The sequence below is a fragment of the Halichoeres trimaculatus genome, unplaced genomic scaffold (assembly GCF_033239565.1).
Source record: "Halichoeres trimaculatus isolate MK-OKI-2021-1 unplaced genomic scaffold, fHalTri1.1 fHalTri1_scaffold_14, whole genome shotgun sequence".
In the NCBI taxonomy this organism is placed as follows: domain Eukaryota; kingdom Metazoa; phylum Chordata; class Actinopteri; order Labriformes; family Labridae; genus Halichoeres; species Halichoeres trimaculatus.
This window is the reverse complement of record NW_027437192.1, coordinates 14,960,155-14,981,088: the sequence shown is the minus strand read 5'-3', so window position 1 is coordinate 14,981,088 and position 20,934 is coordinate 14,960,155. Positions and strand designations below refer to the sequence as shown.

Here is a 20,934-nt window from a genome sequence, read left to right as displayed (position 1 = left end):
CCCAATCACATCTCAAAAGCTGGCAGAAAATTATTTGGAGAGTGAGAACACCAAAGACCCGTGGATGAAAAAAAACATATACATATACTAATAAGGAATAAACTACACCAGTGACTGAGATCAGCCATTATGAAGGAAGGTGGGACCTCTTCATGTTAGTGTGCTGTGACCAGAATCCAGACTCCGAACTGACTCTTCTCTCTAAGGAATGGTTTCAAACCACACTTGTACAACAGTTCAGCATTAATTTGACAAATCAATTCAAAATAAAATATCATGAAGGACATTTCATCATATTCCTTTGATTTACAAATCAAGAATTGCCTTGCATTGTTAGTATAGATTTAAAGATCTGCTTTTTCAAATGTGGAAACCTAAAATTGACAAATGGCAATTTTTCAGCATCCTACAAACTCTAAAAACTGGATGAAAACTCAAAGTATTTGTAAAAGTGACTCTTTCATCAAGGGACTTTGAGATGAGCTTAACTATTTCACTTCTTTATTCACTTTTTTTTTCTTCCCAATGTGAGGATGAAGCTTTAGGAAACTTTGAGGCTTCTGTTCAGGTTTTGTTGAGAGGATCTGACACCCATCGTAAGTTAATAGGATGTAACTAACAAAATAAAACCTTCATTGTTCAGAATATGAAAAGAAACTGTGAAGACATCAAACTAAGATTTTAAGGCCCCTGGAGCTTGCCAAGTTGTAAATAAAGCCTTGGATGAGACAGACGTTTTTACAGTTCATTTATTATCATGTTTATAAGTTCATACAATGACACCTGAGATGGTTTTTTTCACTGATAAGGAGACTGATCATTAAGTTCACACATGTGTTACTCAGAGGGAGCTGCTTTATCTTGGAGTTTATCAAAGCAGCCAGATTGGTGTGATGTATAAAAGTCAAAGGTAACCAGGGTCGTGTGTTTGTATTTGTGCTTGAAAGCTGCTTTATGAGCATGAAAAGTGTGTTTGTGGTTTGTGTGTGTGCAGGGGCAGCACAAGGTGACTGCAGCCTGGTTGGTGTGTTTCTGGGTTGCAGATAGACAGATAGGATCCTTTTTGTTCAGGAGCAGGGGGGCGGAGAGGTGAGCGGAGAAGAAAAGACAGGAGGGGCCGTGCTTTAATAAATCCCAGCAGTCTCATTGCTACAACATTGCAGTGGTCAAGCATTGTGGCCATAACTCAGCCAGCGGGGCTGATGGGATCCTGCTCTGAATGGCCCCGATAGCCTTCACAAGCCCGGCATGGCAGCAGTGGTGAAGCGGGGGAGATATATCACCGGAGAGAGGCTGACGTCCATTGTGGCTGTAATGAAGCACCAGCTGGTCACGGAAAGCTGAAGGGCCTGAACTTCAACGATCTCTCCTTGTTACTGGAGGATGCATGAGCCAGAATTTGCCAAAAGTTTAACTTTTATACTTTAAAGCTCAGCTTGCATAATTTAAACTGGGAGCCTTGGGACTGAATGGTTGCCTTAAATAACCTAGTTATCCTGACACAGTGAAGACTACTGACCGTATATAAAGACAAGTGATGCATCCCCACTGCCCCCAGTTGCTTAAAAGTGATGCCAGTATACCCCCTAACATATTGCTCATGTGGAGTCTGTGCATTAGGGATCTGCAGATGGAACCTTGGTATTAATGTCACACTATTTACAGTTCTACTCACTGTTCCTTCTTTACTCTGACAAAAGCAGCAGCTCGATTGGTCAACAGAGCTGTCCATTATGATGCCATATCCTCCAAAGTATCCAAAAAGAATTCAAATTTAGAAAAAATAACACTTTGACACAAATCAGCATTTAAACAAAAACAACAACAAAAACAAACAAACAAAAAAAAAATATATATATATAGCTTGACTTTATTTTGCAAACAAGGCAAAGTTTATTTATATAGTACATTTTAGCAAGGCAAATCAAAGTGCTCTACTGAGATAAAAATCAGCAAAACATAAAAAAAAACAATTAAGAATCAATTACAAGCAGAAAAAAAAATCAATAAAATAAAACAAAATCACAAAAAAGAACAGAATGTTAAAACAGATTCTAAGATATGAGCATAAAAGTTGCAGAGCAGAGTTGTGCAGTTGGAAAAAAAAAGAGTTAAAATGATTTTTTTAAATACTCTAATAAAAGGCAGCCATAAAAAGCTAAATCTCTAACCTGGATTACATGAGCTGAGAGTTTCAGCAGACCTGATATCCTCTGGCCGTTAGTTCTAGATATATGAAGCATAGAAACTGATGTTTGGTTCTGACTCTGAGGACTGAAAGCAGACCTATTCCAGATGACCTGAGTGACCTTGATGGTTCAAAGTGGATAAAAAGATCATTGGTATATTTTGGCCCTAACCCATTCACTGCTTTGTGAACCAGAACAAGGATTTTAAAGTTTTGGTCTTGGTGAGGAGAAGCAGCGTTCTGGACCAGCTCTGAACCAACTAACATGGCACTTGTCATGTTCTCCATGTTGTATTCAGTCTGTGGCCGGGACATTGAAGGACCAAGCACAAGGAGAAAGGTAATCTCTTCACCTGTTGTGTCAGACCAGGCGACCACAGAGCCATAATAACATGCCAAGACTTGACCAACAGCCATGATAAACTACATGGAACTACACGACCCCCATCTGAAATTCATTGCAACATTTCTGTTTTATCATTTCATTGTGGGCGTCTCTTATCGACACATCATGAGGACAGGGATGTTGTTCCCCTCGCTCAGCTAACTTTTCCTCTGTCTCATAGTTCCATCTTGCAGATCCAACTTAATCTTTTTATATTTCACTTTGAAATATTGCTCATGACTTTCCCGCATGGAGGTTTTGAGATGTCTTAGATCTGGCCTTGATAGTTGTTCACTGTGATATTTCACGGGATGACATGATTAGTTTATGGGGACAACATGTCCCGAAATTGTACTCTTCAAAATCAGGTTTTAACTTTGCTTTGCTTGTCCATCTTAGTTGTGCATTCTCAATACAGCTATTTAAAGAGACTTATACAAGCAAACAACTGATGTCTGCTGTTGACAATGATCATTTCCACATTTGGACCAGAAAAGTCCTGTTACATAAAAATGACTCACCTAGTCACTTTTTCTGATGTCAAAGAAGAAGTGAATATACTTTATTAATCCCCTTGGGAGAAATTCTGTTTTTACACTCTGAAACATGCTATATATACACACACATGCACAAAGAACACTTTTTGCGCATAAACATGCAACAATTACATGCAACAATTAGAGAGATCAGACTGATGGTGCAGACCTGAGCAGTTGAGGGTTTTTGGTGCCTTGCTAAAGGGCACCTGACAGTGCTCAGGAATGTAAGCCAATACCTCCCCAGCTACTAGCCCAATTCCCAATCTTGGTCCGCACCTGGGCTTGAACCAGCAATGCTCTGATCACCAAACCAAGCTGAACTGCATTTACTAAACTCAGAATGCAGCAGAAAAATGGTTTAAAGTTTTTGAACTTGTACATTTTCATTTGAAAATCTAAAATGTATTCCAGATTGGACCTTCAACTCATTAATAACCTATCAAACCCTGATGTGTAGCTGCTTCAGCTTGTCTGTGAATTTCTAAACAGTTTTAGTTAAAAATACTAAACTGAAGAAAGTCAAAGTTTTGTCATCAAAGGCTGTCAAACCTTTGGGTATATCAGAGCATGTTTTATATATAGTACGATTATACCCTGATTTCGTCAATGCAACGTTTCAAGCTTCTGGAAATTAGTCATTTCATTCTGTGTAGTGTGTTAATGTGGTGTGTTGGTTAATTTCCAACCAGAGGAAACAGCTGTTAGCAAGGCGCCAGACTAATCAAGGGTGTGGGTGTAATTAGAAAGATCTGGAAACAGGCCTGTGTCACCAGAGCTGCGTTGGACTTCTGAAAAATGTATTGCTTTAATTCAGGATGGAGATTTCAGGTTATATGTTTTAAGACGCCAAAATCAGAGTTTTAAAATTATTCGCAGTCATCATGTTGTAATCAGAAAATATATAACTCAGCGCTCTGTCTGCCTTTATCTTGATAGTGTGAGCAGTGTCACCCTGAAGAGACTCTCTTTGGAATAACCACCTGCTCACTTTACGTTAAATGGAAAACTATTTCTTTGTGTGGATGGAAAAAAGTCCCCCTGATTCAACTCTCTCAAACTTCCATAACAAAAGATTCTTATCAGCCTCCTTGTGAGTTGAATGAACATCAAACTGAACATTTCAACCTAGGGTCAAATAAAGACGTAATCCTGCTTATTGATTCACATAAAACTGAACATTTCTTTTGAAGGTGAACAGGGCTTCTGCAGGAATTTTTCTGTAACATTTCTTTCCTCAATCTCAGCTTTGAACATTGCTGCTGTTATCTCTACCTTTCCTGGTTGAAGTGACTTTGCAGAAATCAGTAGCTTAGGGCTTGGTCACACTGGCCATCCACAATCTGTCATACTCAAGCACAATGGGCCCCCTGCTGCATCTTCCCCCTACTGGCCAGTAAAACCAGCTGTCACACTACTCCAAAATGAACCAGACCCCCATGCGTAGGTCATCATGACAAGTCTCTGTTTACAAGAAGCGCGGTCTCATCTGAGTCATCATAATGATGAACACAGAGAAGAACATGGCTACAACTTAAGTTACTTTTTGGCTTATTTTAAGTTGTTTTTGTTTCATCACAGCTCTTTTGATGATTGGAGGAGCAGTCACAGCAGTTATGCTTCATGTCATGTCCTTGTTGCGTCTTGTCCTTGAGCTTAGTCTCTAGAAGTGTACTGTGCCTAAGCACAGCTCTCCAAAGGCAAGCAAGTGTATGAACTGGACTGTAGGGTTGAAGCATACCTGGGCACAGTTTGGATGGCCAGAGTGACCGCTCCCTTAGAGATGCTTTCACCAGCTCTGCTGCTGTTGTCTAGATTGCAGGACAGGAGCTGAAATGGAAATATCCCCCATGCCGTTTAGCCCAGTTGTTCCCAAAGTGGGGATCCAAGGGGGTCCAAAGTACCAATTACATAGTTTGTCTATGATTTTTTGGTCTAGGTCTCTATGACAACAGCGCATTGGCTGACAAAGTTTAGTAGTGAGAAGAGATAAAACACAGAAATCTGTGTATTTCTCTGCCAAAACAATATCTACGACTAATTTTGTAGAGATGGTGGACACTGGAGCCTAACTGACTGACAGAAAAAGAACAGAAGAGCAGAAGAAAGCTAAACGGGGGAGTGATACAGCCCAAGCTAAGAGCTAATTAGCCTTAGCTCGGGCTGTATCACTCTATAACACAGGGGCTAAGCTGTTTGTGATAATGTTCATTCCAACCCACATGCAGCAGTTATTCTGCAGTGGTCTGTTCAAACTTGAGAGTCTATCAATTAAATAAAGAGTGAGGCTACGTTAGCTCTGCTTGGTAGCTGACTGGCAGGACATAGCTAACGTTACACATTACAGACATGTCTTATAGCACCAGACTGCCAGCCGGAACAAATATAAACAGCTACTAAACTACTTACAAACTGACAGTGTCTTGTCGTCACATGAGCCTACAGATACATTGGAGCACCGGGCTGCTGATGTCACAATATATAGCCAGCTGCTACAGCATCTGATGTTTCAAACTGTAGCGCCATGTAACTGTTCTGATAATTACCTTACCTCAGCGCGTTATGTCCAGTAAAAAGTTGTCCTGAACAAAGACTTTTTGTTTCAATCCAGTCTCCATTTAATTCCAAAACAAACACATGCCTTGCTAAATGTAATTTACAACAGTGTGCGGAGACTCCAGGCCACGAGGTGGCGAGGGAGTGCAATTAAAACAGATCCTCCTCAAAGTATCTTTAAAGTCCAGTGAGGATTTGTTTTGCCGCTCTCTTTGGACAATCAGTTCGTCTTTTTTTTGGCTGATATTGTCAGATATCAAATGAAACCTTTTGTCATTTAACCTTTATAAGTATCACTCATTTAGCACGTCATCGTAAATTGTCTTCAGTCTGTTTCCTTGTCAGTTTCTTCACTACTTGTGGGTAATAAACAAAGGACAAAGTTAGGGCTCAGTTATTTTGATTTCTGAAAAGCTGAACATTCTCTGGATGTCCTCCTCCTCCTGGATTGAGGTATTTTATTTTAAGAGCTGGTGAGCTTGTTGAATGGTGTTTGGTCTCATTCAGTGACACTAAAGTTACCAAGTTGCTTGGGAGATATCTGTCAATAGTCCATTAATCATTTTTTGAGTCAAACAAATCTGTTAAAGAGAAGAGAAACCTTCTTCCATCTGAGGATGACTTCACTTATAATGTCACGTTGTATAAAATACAAGCCTGAATAAAACACAGAGGAGCTTTTCAGTGCTTTGACTGATGCTTTGGATTGTGCAAGCACAGACATTCAGCTGGGAAGTATGAGTCTCATTGCATTTCAAGGGCGCTGTAGAGCATCAGTGAAGCACAGAGAGTCAAAAGTGAGCCGCTGAGTTGTGTCAGTGTCACAGAATGAAAACCATTCAGGAGAGTGATGTGAACACAGCCGGGCCGGCCGACCATCACAGGAAGAGGAGAGAGGCTACATTTCTTACTTCTCAATCAAACACCTGCTCTCCTTCCCCTCCCAGCCCTGATCGTCTCTCATTCACGGCGGCTAATCAGGAGGTCAAGTTGCTAATTTTCAAAGCACACCTTTTGGTGGCCATTCAGTGCTGGGGGAGGAAATTGCAGGGTAGCTTCTTCCTAATAGATTACCATGGGGCTGCAAGAGGGGGAGCAAGAGATAAAAACAGAAGAGAGGAAGAGGATGATTGCCCAGCTGAGTGACGCTGGCGTCCGGTTGCATGAATATGTTGAGCTGGCTCGGCTCCATCAGCGATTGTGAGGGCAGATGTTTCCGTGGGCCCTCAGGCGTTGGTGGCAGCAGGTTTGTGTGGCCGCTGCCCAACCAGCTGCCATCTCAAGTGTCACTCCACATCCGCGGCAAGGAAACAAGTCAAACTGGGCTTGACCAGAAGGGCTGAGGGCGCGCTTCACGCCATGTGTGGCCACAAAAGGCCCAGAGAGCTGCAGTCACGGTCCAGGCTGCCAGGGCTTTTCAGGAGGAAGAGGAGGGTGGGCGTGCCGAAATGAGGGGGGGGGACTGACAGAGACAAATGGCTGAGCAGAGTGTCGGTCACAGGATGCAGCTGCTGCACATCAATCGCTTCCTCATCACAATTAGAATGACTGCCGGCTTCAGCGTGGAGGAGACGGAAACTCGTGTTTCCATTTGGCTTATTGAAGGGTGTGAGTACAAGTGTTCAAGTGAAAGACGGACGCAGATTTCAAACTTCTCTTTCAGCAAAACTTTCACAACTTTAGTTGAGTAAATCTTTTTTTATGCTGTGAACAAACATCAGGGAGTCTGCAAAGAAATATTTCTCAAATAAAGAAAAGGAAGGAAAGAGTGAAAAGGTGGAGCAGGTTCACTACAGCTCAGGTCTTTTATTGGTTTCTTTGGTCATGATAACATTGTGCTCGGCAAGTTTGTGGCGAAGATTTGGAAAAAGTTGACATCGCTGTACAATATTTTGAGACATCAATCTTTGTGATGTGTTTGTGTGTGTTAGTGTGAGCAGTGGGCTCTTTAAAATAAGACTCACTGTGTTGACTGGAAATAAAAAAGTGTCCTCAGAGAGAGTTCACTGATGATTTCACATAAATGGAGCTGTGGCTCAGAGAGACCTATACTGCACTTCTATGTGTGTGCTCTATGCTCAGGATCCAGACTTGTGAGCCTTATATGTTGAATGAGACAAGTTGACCAATGAAGATAAAGAAGACTCTAACATTGTTTCGATATATGTTGCAATGCATTATATTTTCCATCACACCAAATTGCATTGCGTCACATCACAATCCCCACGACACCATATCTAACTTCATCATCCCATCACAACACTGAGATGTATGGGATCTGGACAAATAGAATCAGTAAGACTGATGTCATATCCCTCTGTATTGTATTATATTGAGTCAAGTCTTACCCCATCATAACTCATCATACCGTGTTGCATTCCATCCATCACATCTTGTCATATTGCACCTTATCTTTCCTAAACCTATTCCGTTAAAATGTATCGTATCGTATTGTTTCTCAGCTGGTATCCCTTCCTATTTTACCTCAACATACTCCAATCACATCACTCTCCATCCCATTGTAAAGCATTTCAAGGCCTCACATCCCAACCCATCATCTAACACTGTAACTATTTGGGTCATATTAATCTTATCATTTGGTGTTATAATGTATCATATGGCAATGTACCTTCATGTTTATGCTTGGTTGTCTAAACATTTTTAAACTGATATTCTTAAAAGTGTTACGGTGGTAACAATAGCTTAATGTTTATTTCATATTCTTTCTTTTTGTATCGTATCTTGTAATTGTGTATTATTTCGTAATAAGACATGGTTAATGTTATTCAGGTATGTTTCTTCTCATTAACTCTTGAAGGTATCCTTTACTTCTGACATAAACCCAGATTAGTACCCAGATCTAATTAACTGGAATTGTTATATGACAATATCTAACTTCTATGACAAACAAAGACTGAATGCAGTGGACAGTAATGATTAAATACATTTAAAAAAAAATAAGAAGCTACAAAGACAGCGTTTGATATTAAAGACATGTAGCTTGGACCAAAATGGGAACAATGTCACAGCCACTTTAATTGTCACCATCTTTTGACAGTGGGACCACAATGACACCTTAGATGATTAGAAATAGTGATTGAATTAACTTTCACCTGCTCCAAGTCTAGATTTTCTCTCTGTGTGTTACATACAGAATTCGGCGTTTGGGTGTGAATTGTTCCCAATTGCAGAGAATCTTCAAGACTAAACTGAACATCACAATTATTCTTTTATTTGTTTATTTCCAATTTTTCAAGATATTGAGTTATTTACTTTTGGTGTATTACACAGTAACACAGATATGCATGACAAAATCTTCGCAGCACTTTCAGTACACAGTTTTTAAAAAGGTTGAATCTGGATGAAAAGATTAGGAAATCAACGCGTTTTTCTACTCGGGATTATGGAACCAGTATGACTTTTATCAGACGTTAAATCAAAGTCCAAATATCAATCTAATTTTGAACAACACAGGCAGGAGGTTTGATCCAGACAAAAACCTGGATTAGATTAATCTTATTTGATTATAACTACCAGGTATAAATATTTTAATTTCAAAAATCAAGCACATATTGAGGTGCTGAAAACTGCTTGAGCATCCACTTGTGGTTAGTTTAAAAGCTTATAATGCCAATGTTAAAAATGTCTTTGTTGTAAGTTTATTTTTTCATTTTACGCATTCACCAAGAGGAAGGGGACGATGGAGGAAGCAGGGAGCAGACAAAGGTAGAGGTGAATCATAGCAGCAGGTGCACTTCAAGGATTTTATCTCAAACATAAGCAAATGTTGATGTCATATTTTTAGCACAAAATGTCTTATTGATCTTAATATAAGCCACACTCACATGTATTGGATGAGTCCCATAAATGGATAGTTTCAAGCTGTCACAAGAGTAACACCAGGGCTGAATTACTTTTATAGGTCAAAAATAAACCAGAGACAGAAGGGTAAGAAAAGTTGACCAAGTAGATTTCTTGATTAAAGACATTGTTGTTGCAAGACAAGTAGCATTTTTTGAGTCATTCAAACAAGTTCAGGTCTTATTTTTTGCTTATGTCATCTTAAAATTTGACATTTGGCTATGCCTGTCATTTGAATATGGCATGGATTGAGTCTCACATGGCATTTTCACTGAAAAACAAGACATAAACAGCTGCTTAGTTTTGAGTTTTTTTTCTTTCCATATAGTCACTATAATAGATCAACCTTGAGCAACAACTACCGCATTTCTGGCTTCCATAATACCTCTTTAGAAACCAATGAGAGCTGCCATAGAAATTACACTTATACAAGACTTTCAACATGTTTATCCAGTCAGATAGTGTGGATGATAACTGTGAGGAGCTGAGAGGTTATTGAGGTTAATGTGCAGGACTGGATGTCTTGACACCAGCAGCAAAAGAAATGACACTTTGTTATCAAATATGCACAGCATGTTTAAAGGTAGAATACATAGATGACTGTAAGTGTAACCAGAGGGTTTTCTCTGTTTCCCCTCTTGCAGACTTCCCTATTTGCCACTTTTTTCGCTGGGCCTTTTTAAAGACAAACCGCCACTTCCCCTGATTGAGGCAGTGCTTTACTTTATCAGCAGGAGATCATCAGTTAAAGGAGACATCTTTATCTTTGTTCTCGGGGGAAAGAACTCAGAAACAAAGAATGCTGCGTAGATGATCTTTACTGTGTGACCTCTTTAATCTCATTTTTTTTCTTACCAGATCTTGATGTCTCTGAGGTCGCCGCAAAGTCATCGGTTTGAAGTGGGTTTCACAACATCACTTAATTGATTAGTGCGGCCTGCAGGACTTCCTTTTCTTGGCAGAGGGGATTTAATTGAAGACGGAGACATGATTACATGAAGTGCTGATTAAATGAGGGGACCAAAACCATGCAGCCTGTCTCTGTTTTACTTCCCAACATCCGATCATAATCAGGCACTCTGATGATAAAGGCAATTACATTACTGCAGCAAGCAGAGGAAAGCAACTTAACCAGTGGAGGAACAGAATAATTAGAGCTAACTAAATATCTCCATGGCTGCATTATGCAGGATTAGTCCCTTCAGGGTCCATCAGTGAAGAAAAACACGTCCACCATCACAGAATAAGGAAAATATTTATCTTAAGCCTCTGAGTTGGAAAAAGAAAACTCAAGTGTGTTTATGTTCTCTTGCTTTATGGTAGAGGTTTATTTGAGCCAATCTGGAACTGTTTAGCTCAAAGTTCATCTTTGTCTGTTGGAGAACTTTAATTTTTTTAATCTTTCAGTTTTCTTCTTCAACTAAATCTGAGAACCGAGTATGTTAACCCATCCTCAGAGAGTCAGTTCGATTATAACTGTGATAAATTGAGGCAAACTTTCACTGTTAGATTTTAAAAGTTGAATCAACAAAGAAGCACCAGACCCGAAGGGCTCAAACAGGGCAAGCGTACACCTTAAACTGTCTTATACTGACCTCTGGTGGTGATTCTGCTGAACACTGGTGTGATTTTACCCTCCAAATTCAATGATTTTAAATATTAAACACGAATAATTTCTTTTCTCTTGAACCATACAAAAAGTAAAGGATATACAGTGGAAATTTGGGGAATAAAAAATGAATATTATGACTTAAAATCTTGCAATATTTATTAATAGCTTTTGACGTAAAAACAAAATCAAAAGACAAATAAAAAAAAAAGATCCTAAATTTTTTTTTTTCCTTCGTTAACAGTGAGGACATGAGTAAGAACAGTACAACAGTTGAAATATTTCCTTGTTTATTATCAGCAATTAGTCAAATACATATAAACAAACAGTAGGAAAAGGACAGAATTCATCAGCGACTTTGTTTTTCACAACGTAATCAACATCGCTTTGAACACACCCACATTCACACCTCCACATTTTTATTCATTTTTATTCTTTTTGCACAACAGGTTGTGCGGTAAAAAAGGAAACACATTATGGTACATGAACAATAAATAAAAAAAGAAATATTTAGCACTTTATTTACAACTCATAATCCAAGAAATATAAAATAAACATTCCGTTAACTTACTAGCAACAAACTCCACAGAATATTAAACCGCCGTCTTCCGGCGATGATATGATGTCTCATAAATAAAACACTGTTCACTTAGGGTGACTGCACTGTTCGCTTCAACAAAACAGCATCACATGGTGTCCAAACATTTCAATACAATATCTTTCCTGATCTGAATCAGAACAAAAACTTCTGATAAAATCACTTCACACAGTTTGGGACGCTGACAGTTACCCAGAGTGAAACAGAGGTCTGATGGCTGAAAGCTCTTTAAGACGGAGAGACCACAACAAAGCCTTCACTGATGAGGTCTCTCTGGATATATGGGGTTAGAGTTCACGCAGATGATGTCATTAAACACTGCTATGGGTGATAAAGACCTGAAGGATGGTTTAAACCCTTAGCTGTGAAACAGGAGGAGGATTGTTTGCTTCATGATGGACTGAAATGTATACATATATTGGTGTATTACATTTTTTCATACCAAGAGGAACACCATATTGCCAAAATTAACAGAACACCCTTCCAAATCTTTGGATTCAGGTGTTTCAATCACTTCCCTGGCCACAGGTGTATACAATCGAGCAGCTCGGCATGCAGACTACAACTAAATTTGTGATAGAATGGGCGCTCAAGAGCTCAAAAAATTCAAGTGTGATGCTGTGATAGGTTGCCACCTTTGCAATATGTCTATTTGTGAAAGTTCCCCTCGACTAAATACTCCAAAGCCAAGTCAGTGTATTAAAACAAAGTGGGAGCCACTGGAAACAACAACAACTTAGTCATGAAGGTAAAATCACAGGGCAGGGTCAGCACATGGGCACAGGGCGCAGTAGTTGCCAACTTTCTCCAGTCAATATCTACAGACCAAAAACTTTGTGTGACTTTCAGATTAGCTCAACAACAGTGCATAGAGAGCTTCATAGATTGGGGTTTCCATGGCGAATAAGAGTTGAGACCGTGACCCAGACCTTCTGCTCCTACACCAGTGCCTGACCTCACAAATGCGCTTCTAGTCAGAATGGTCAAAACTTCTGATAAACTCTCTCCTTAACCTTGTGGAAAGCCTTCCTAGGAGAGCTGAAGTTGTCATAACTGGAAGAGGCAAGTGGTGGGCCAACTTAATATGAAACACTACAGATTAAGAATGGGATGTCATTAAAGTTCATGTTCATGTGAATGCAGATGTCCTGATACTTTTGGCAATTAAATGTATCCACCTGTGGATTTAAATGTGATTTTATCAGATTTCCACCAATTCCCTCCAAAAGAATGTGTTCCTCCTGCTTTTGCTCTTCATATAAACTGGTTTTCCTGCAGATGCTATAGCCTGCTGAAACCTGATTGGTCAACAGTATTCAGTCCACAAACAGAAAACAGTCCTATGTGACTAAAATCTCAATCCTAATGTACAGATTTAAGACTTGTGTGATGGTATGTTCCATACATCTTGGTAGTTTTGAGTACTTTTGCTCGTCATTCAAGGAATAACAAAGTTTTTAGGCATACCGAGGGGTGACAAAAAGGTATCAAGATTGCATGAAAGAAAGTTTTAGATATTAATCCTTCAAATGGAGTAAGAAAGGAGTCTGTTTTCTTTCATATGAGCTACTTAGCTCATGTCTCATCTACTTTTTGACCAACTTTCAAACTCAAACTTTGTCTTCATTTTTTGTTCTTGTCAATTCTTTTCCTGTACCACAGCTACAGGGTTTCATAGCATTCAGGGCTTTTCAAATTATCTCCTGCAGTTTGTCAATGATAGAAATGCATATCAATAATTTACAAAAGTAAAAGATCATGATCTTAAGCCACAGTCAAAAAAAAAACGTTAGATAATAAATAAATTCAGGCAGAGTTTGGGACTTGTAGCTGTACATACTAGAAAGGTAAAGTTAAGAAGACAGAAAAAAATCCTTTTTACATTGCGTCCCATCGTTTCACACTGAAGAGGTAATAAGAGAAAAATATTAACAAACATTGGTGAGTTCCTTTGCAAAAAAAGTCTACTTTTTTACATTTCTAGCACAAGACTGTACACCATCTTGTATTGAGAGAGGCAGTTTCCTATGGCAAAGCTAGACATTAGTACATAGTATCATGCTGCACTAATATAGTGCAAAATTATGCCTGAAAACAGAGAAAGGGAGAGGCAGGCAGAAGTGACGGTGTCTCTGAGGGTCATCCCAATTTTCTTCTATGGGCTTCCTGCAAGATGAGCCCAGACCACCAGATCACAAAGAATTGAAATGTACTTCATGGGTCAGAGAACGATAACAGTTTTAAAGAGATGATCCCATTTAGCGTAGAAAAATTGACAAAAACATTAATGAAGATTTGTGCTTTCAGAGCAAAATCTTTGTTCCAGGGGACCCTCTCCAGCGTCCGTGGTTTGGATGTTACCGGCAGTTTAAGATGGCGGAGAAGCAAAGGCAGACTTCCAGAAGAAGACGAAGAATTCATGAAGGCTCTTGTGAAAAAAAAGTATCAAAATATAAATTAAAAAACAAGGACAGGAACGTCAAGGCTGCTAATGGACATGGATTCAATGTGTTGATTTTTGAGGTTTCTCTTTCTGGCAGAATCTTCTTTCAGTGAGTCCACCTGGAGGTTGAACGATGCCCAGCGGCAGCCCTGACATCAATGGGATTCCATGGAAACCCAGCGTGTCCTGCAGGAGGACGAGTGTCTTTAGGTTGTCGTGGTCAGCGGGAAGACTCCTACATGTCGGCGTCTCCGTCGTAGGCCAGGGTCAGTGGCTTCAGTCTGTTGTTCATTTGCCGTCGCTGCGGCCTCTTTGGCTTTTTGCTGAGGGGAAAGAAAACAGGGAAAGAGTTAAAAAATCTGGTCTGAAACTTTAACACGCAGTTTGAAAAGTTTAGCACAGGTTGTTTTTTAAGATATGTTTGACAGAGGTATGAATAATAATTTTGATAATTTCACAAACTCAAACTCATGTGAACAGAAAAAGGAGACACTATATGAACAACATGAAATGTGCACAGATGGACACAGGATGGCAGCAAAGGAAAGAATATGTCCTTGCAGCTTTGAAGCCTTTTGTAACCTGATTTTTTTTTAGCAGTGAAAACAACTAAAGGTGGGACCCTCACTGTCAGCATCTTAACTCAGTATGCTTGCTATGTGTTCATATAACCAGCAGGTAATATATATGAAACAACTTTTGTTTATGTTTTCTTTCTTTTCGATTTGATTCTCATCTTTTGGAATTGGTTGTATTTACACTTGCAGCTGCAGAAAAGGGAGCACTGTAGATGCACTTTCAGTGTTATAATCAAACTATTAAATCTTAATTCTCCTTCATGGACCTGTAGACACAGTAAGATCATGGATGTAAACTCCCTGTAGTCTACAGTATGTGCTCTGACACTCTATTACCATGGTGCGTTTGGACCTCTCACCTCCAGGAAGTGATCTCCTGATCAGCGTGCACAGGCACTGGATGTGTTTGGGCACAGTGAACGTGAGGCACACAGAGTAACAGAGGGTGAGCTGAGGCCCTGACTATGTGATGAGAGTTTCAAAGTGAGGTGGAGCAGCTGGCAGTGACTCCTGCTGTGGCTGTGGTTGGGATGATGGAGACTGCTGGAGCAGAGCTACATATTGCTGCTGTTGCTGCTGTTGTTGCTGTTGGTGGTGGTGGGGATGGTGGTGGAGATCGCTGTGCTCCTGAAACTTTTCCTGCTCTAGTCTCTGGCAGGCGGGGCAGATGTAAGGCACAGTGTAACTGTTTGGGTCCATCCAGTAAACCCCATCTGGAGGGGGACTGGGGCTTGACTTGCAGCAATGGCAACAACCACAATAACTGAGAGGAGGGGGGGTGAGGGTGGAGGTAGAGACAGAAAAACAACAAAATGAACTGACAAACGATGAGGGGAAGCAATAACAAATGAAACAAACTGAGGAAATGAGCAAACATAAACAGTGATGTAATGGAGGTGACACTAAGGGTTCAATATCAGAAGGATGACTCATGTCATGAAAAAGAGTCCTGATCCTTGATAAGTTACAGGTAGAGGATGTTTGGGACATAGTTCCACAGAATTCTTAAGCTGACAGCACTGGGAAAATATATAAATTTTACAACTCTAATGGCTGCAATGAAACTGTTGGGGGTAATCAAAGTAAATCTACTGAAAGTATTTTTTTGCCAATTTAAGGCCCAGATCTTTTATTTAAAGTGTTTCACACAGCAAAAAAAAGGAAAAAAAATCTAAGCAAGCGTTGAGTTAATTTTAATTTTTTAAAAAGTCTTATGAGACTTAATAAGAGCTATGTTTTACAGAAAGTGTCATATTTCAAGATTTTAAAAGACAAAATGATACCTAAATGAGCTAAGTAAAATAAATAAATAAATAAATAAACTACCAATGGGGTAAGAAAAAAGAAATGGCTTTGTTTCTTGTGTTAAGTTGAGACAAAGACATAGACAATTCAGGCATCATTTTTTGTCTATGAATATCTTGAATTAATACCTTTTTTTCTGGACTTTTCAGGTGAATGTGGCTAAAATCATGCCTGATAGAATTTTAATCAAAAATAAGACGTAAACACTTGTTTAGATTTTTGTAAACGCTGTGCAGAACTTCACAGTAATAATCCCTAAAGAAAAGGGTTGCTTTTTGCTGAGGTAAGATCTTTCTTTCTTATTTTTTTTTTTAACCAGACCAGCTCTCACATTATTCAGCCTCCTTAACTTCAAAAACAGCCCCTGTACCTTACAAATTTGAGAGCTGCTGATCTATCCCTGCCAAAATAAGTTAGTTTGAGTTTCTTTATCATGTTCATCTTTGAAACGGTGGGTTTGATCAAACACAAAACCTGTGAAACACTTAAAAACGCAGCAAAAACTTCACAAAGGGACTGACGCATATGATGACAAGCAGCTTCAACGCTCTCAGAGTGAGAATTACTGGTTTATCAAAGGAGTCAGGTAGCTTTGGAAGAGGGCTTTACAACAACGGATCGTTCAAATAATTATTAACCTAAGTCTTTAATTGGTGTAACTGCTATAAAGGGAATTAACAAAACTTCTCCTCTAATTAGTTATTAAAGCTCAAAATATGCTAAATTATGAACCCTGTTAATGCTTAAAGAACCCTTGAAGTTGTGTGAAGTCCTTATTCACAGCTCAAATGAGGAACTAGTTGACTGTGTTCATCCTCCATCGTGATTTGTTTCAGCAGTTGGTCACATTTTAATGTGATACCTTGATTACCTCACTGCAGCAGGTGAGAGACAACATAAAAAACAGAAACACATGGACAGGAAACACAGTGATCAGGACACACATCTGCTCATGCTGCTACTTTACCATGCTAAGTACGTCATGGAGATTATAAAGACGAGCAGAACGAACGCTCCTGCTGCAACTCCGTACACCCAGGTCTTCAGCTTCCCGTCTGCGCAGAGAAACACACATGAAGACAAGCTTGCAGTTAACACACAGCAGGGACTAAGTTTCACAGGATGAAATAATTTACCTCTTGTACACTGAAGGGGGCAGCAGAGCTGTACCGAAAACAATATCACTGTGAAGTAAGACTATTTTTATTTACAGTATTGTGGAAACAGCTGTAAACTGTGTGACAACACAAAAGTTAAAAAAGGAGAAACTAAAAGCTTTCTTACACAAGAACAGAAGACAACATTTTTCCTGTAATGCTTTTTTTTTTTGTTGATTTGTTTTCTTTCATGTTCCCTGCTGTCACCTGTCGTTTACTCTATTTCTTTCCTTTTTATTTTTTTCTTCCTTTTTTTATCATAATAGCATATGCTTTATTCGTCTTACTTTTTTCAATTTAAATAATCATTTTTCTTTTTCCCTTTTCTACTTTCTTTTGTTCTTGCTGTATTTAATTTCTTTCTTTTGTTCTTGCTGTATTTAATTTCTTTCTTTCTTTCTTTATTTCTTTCTTTCTTTCTTTCTTTCTTTCTTTCTTTCTTTCCCTTTTCTCAGTTTTCTTGCATTGCTTTATTCTTTCTTTCTGTACTCTTTTTGTCTTCTTTTTCCCTTTACCCATTGTTACTGTCCTTGCCTTCTTTTTGTGTCAATTTACTTTATTTTTACCATCTCTTTGTAATATTCCTTCTTCCTTCCTCTTTTTCTACATTCCCTTTCGTTATCATGATCAGTCTGTGTAGAGGTGATTTACCTGGTCCAAAGGGCTGTAGGAACCAGGTGCGCCCGGCCCTGCCTGGTGAGCTGGCTTCAGGCTGGATGGGGTTGAAGGCTCGGATGGTCTTGACGTCGGCCTTGTTGTCTCCTGCTGTGGGGATCTCCAGCACGGGGATGACTGTGCACTGGTCCAGAAGGCCATCAGATGTCATCACCTCAGTGTAGCCCTCCTCACAGCCACATACACCTGCCTGATACGAAAAGAAGGAGATTTAATACAGTGACTCATACTAATCAACTCCTGACTTAGACTCCATGAACCAGCACACAGAAGAAGCTCAGTAAGGTCCCATGTAGGTACAAAGCCTAACAATAAAGCCATTATGTCCTCTGCGCAGAAATTATGTTTTACAAGTTTAATGCTCATGCCTTTATGAACATGTTAACATAATGTGTGTTAGCTAGCTTCAAACACCTACAGAATTGTCTCTGCATTAGCCAGGCAGGGTTGATGATGATGGGATCAATCATCTAAAGTGATATTGACATCTGTGTATGAATTGAAAACAAGAGAGAATATTTTGGCTGTGAACTCTCTAAAAACTAGACGCAGAGCTCTACTTTGTGCATCCCACAGAGGGCTGTATGAGAGTCTGTTTTTTGAATAAGGTGTCAAAAGAAGAACCATGGAGGCTGACACATCCAACCAGCACAGACATCTAACTGTAACTATAACTAAACACAAAAAAAACTAGAGCAAACTCTGACTCTGCCTGGAATGGTACAGGAAGAAAGAGAGTCAGACCACACAGGCTCAGTAAAGTCTTGTTGCAGATGAAGAGAAACTGCAAAGCGGAAGAAGAGATTAAGCAGTAACTTTTTGACCCTTCCCAAATTCAGCCCCGGATTCTGTTACAGATTAACATCTGTTAATCTGGCTCCAATTCCTTGAAAGCTATTCTACTTTATTTTGACTGTAAGTCTCTTGTAAACCAGCTGTGGCACTTTGACCCTTGTTTCAACCATTTTTTACAGGTTTTTTTTCCACTTTTCATAATCCTTCCCTTTTCTTGAGTCTGATGTGGAGATGAAATCACTTTTTGGGATACAATGTTTTCTGGGCTGAGTTTATGATTCTGTGTTACAGAAAATACAACACCAACAACCAAATGCCTTAGAGTTGCTTCTTTAAACTCACAGGCTGTACTTATTTAATAAAACCATGTATGATGAAATTATATATATATAAATAACTACCCAGGTCAGAGGTTTTCTACGTGTGATGCATCAGGCTCTCAACTGGCTCCTACATCCAAATCCATCTAAAACACTGGAGTTTGAATGGACTGCTGCAGCTGTCCAGCCCCTGAGGAGTCAAGCTGTGTTGAAGAAAAGCTGTAATTTTTGCTCAATTTGACCACTGAGGTTATTAGATGGGTCCAGGCTCAAGAATTTCACCCAGGAGTTCAGGGTTTGACTTCTCAGACACAGAAAGTCAGCATCAAGTCAACACTCAAAACATAGACTGTGTAATATGTAGTGTCCTTGATACAGTGTTTTGAAACCTATTGCCTTCACTGGGGGCCATACTGGAAATGCTAAACTCAACCTAGCTTCTGTTGAGACAGCGTGAGGCAAAAGCAGACTTTCAGTCAATTTCATGATCTTAACATCTTCAAAACTGCCGATTTGTTAAAGAATTCCCCCTTACAGTGTGTGCAGATAGAGAAATCAGCTGTTAAGACTGAATCATTATTTGAATGAGGCGGTGAACATGTTTATTTCTTCTTTAAGGATTAGCTTATTTTAATTAGTTTTTATGCAGTTTTTGTAGCCAGCCTCAAGCGGACACTTAGCAAGCTGCAGTTTCCAGCACTTAAACATTGTATTCATTACTTGGCAAACTCTTTATCCTCTCCTAAATCATTTTTCAAAACAAATTTTGAGCAATAGGATTTTGCAGGAGATGTTTTTTTGTGCATGATTTAATCCTTGAAATTCTGATTTCATTCCTTCTCAGGCAGTATTATGAATCTGTTGTCCTTTCATTTCAATTGTTTAATTCTTTTGTTTTTTGTTGTTGTTCTGAAGCTATACTTCTTTTATCTGCTGGTGCTGGTTTGCAGCATTATATTGTTTGATTCTCTTCTGTTATTTTTTGGTTTTAATTTTGCAATCCTCATTTTTTTCTTTTACTGTTCTGTTACCTTTTTTTTTTATTTTATTTTTTTTTTTCGTAAAACACATTGTGACCCTGTTCTCAAAAGTGCTTTATAAACATGTTTTGTTATTGTTGCTATTATGATTAAAAGAGCCCTAAAGGAGGGCTGTAAAGGGTACCAAAAACACAGGCACCTCAGTATGGTAAAACAGAACCAAAAACTTCAGCATGTGGGAGACAGACGTTAAAAGGGGGTACTCTGTGAAACCTTCAAACAGAACCAAAAGCACGAGACATCAAGAGAAATTGTATTGTTAAACACAAACTAAATGTTTCTAAGAGAAAGGTGTTCTACAGATTTTATCTTCCTTACATATGAAATTCTTGTGGACAATTATATTTTTCAAGGTTAGTCCACAGCAGCTTTGCTCACCATAAGCATCAGGAGCTGCTGGTTCCTAATTTTCAGTCAGTCACCAGAAATAAGATCTCCTCTTCCTCTGATGGAAATTTATCCCAAGAACCTTTCAATCTTCATCACAAAGACATGCCGTCACCAGATAGACTTCTCTGGATAATACCTGTGTGGTTTTTTTTTTTTTTGTTGTTTTTTTTTTTTTTTGGGGGGGGGGTATGACTTTTACAGATTACATTTATTAAATCGCCTAAATCCTCTTATCCTTGTCGGAGGTTAAATTTGATCATTTCTGTGTCGTGTTGTTTTTTATTCTCTTATGCTGCTCAGTTTTATGTTTGTTATTTCTGAATGTGCTCCTCTTAATTTCCATCACAATACCATTCAATAAAGCTTATATCTTTCTTTGAGATGTTTGTTTCAGGTGATCCAAACACAAACAAATCATGGTTAGGACTAAGGGAGAAAGAGACAGACCTCAGGAAAACCATTGACCTATGTACAGGTTTGACTGGTTATTAGCTAGAT

General features: G+C 39.1%; 1 protein-coding gene across 1 annotated transcript in view; it reads right to left on the bottom strand.

The window, feature by feature from the left end:
* Window positions 1-11,451: 11,451 nt before the first annotated feature.
* Window positions 11,452-20,934, bottom strand: part of thsd7aa (thrombospondin, type I, domain containing 7Aa) — a 190,169-nt gene continuing 180,686 nt past the window's right edge. Inside the window, exons 26-28 of the mRNA XM_074686508.1 lie at window positions 17,868-18,081; window positions 17,027-17,114; window positions 11,452-14,499 (exon numbers count right to left, since the gene is read on the bottom strand). Coding sequence (XP_074542609.1) covers window positions 14,412-14,499; window positions 17,027-17,114; window positions 17,868-18,081 — 390 coding nt within the window. The 3' untranslated portion in view covers window positions 11,452-14,411. The remainder of the gene's footprint in view (window positions 14,500-17,026; window positions 17,115-17,867; window positions 18,082-20,934) is intronic.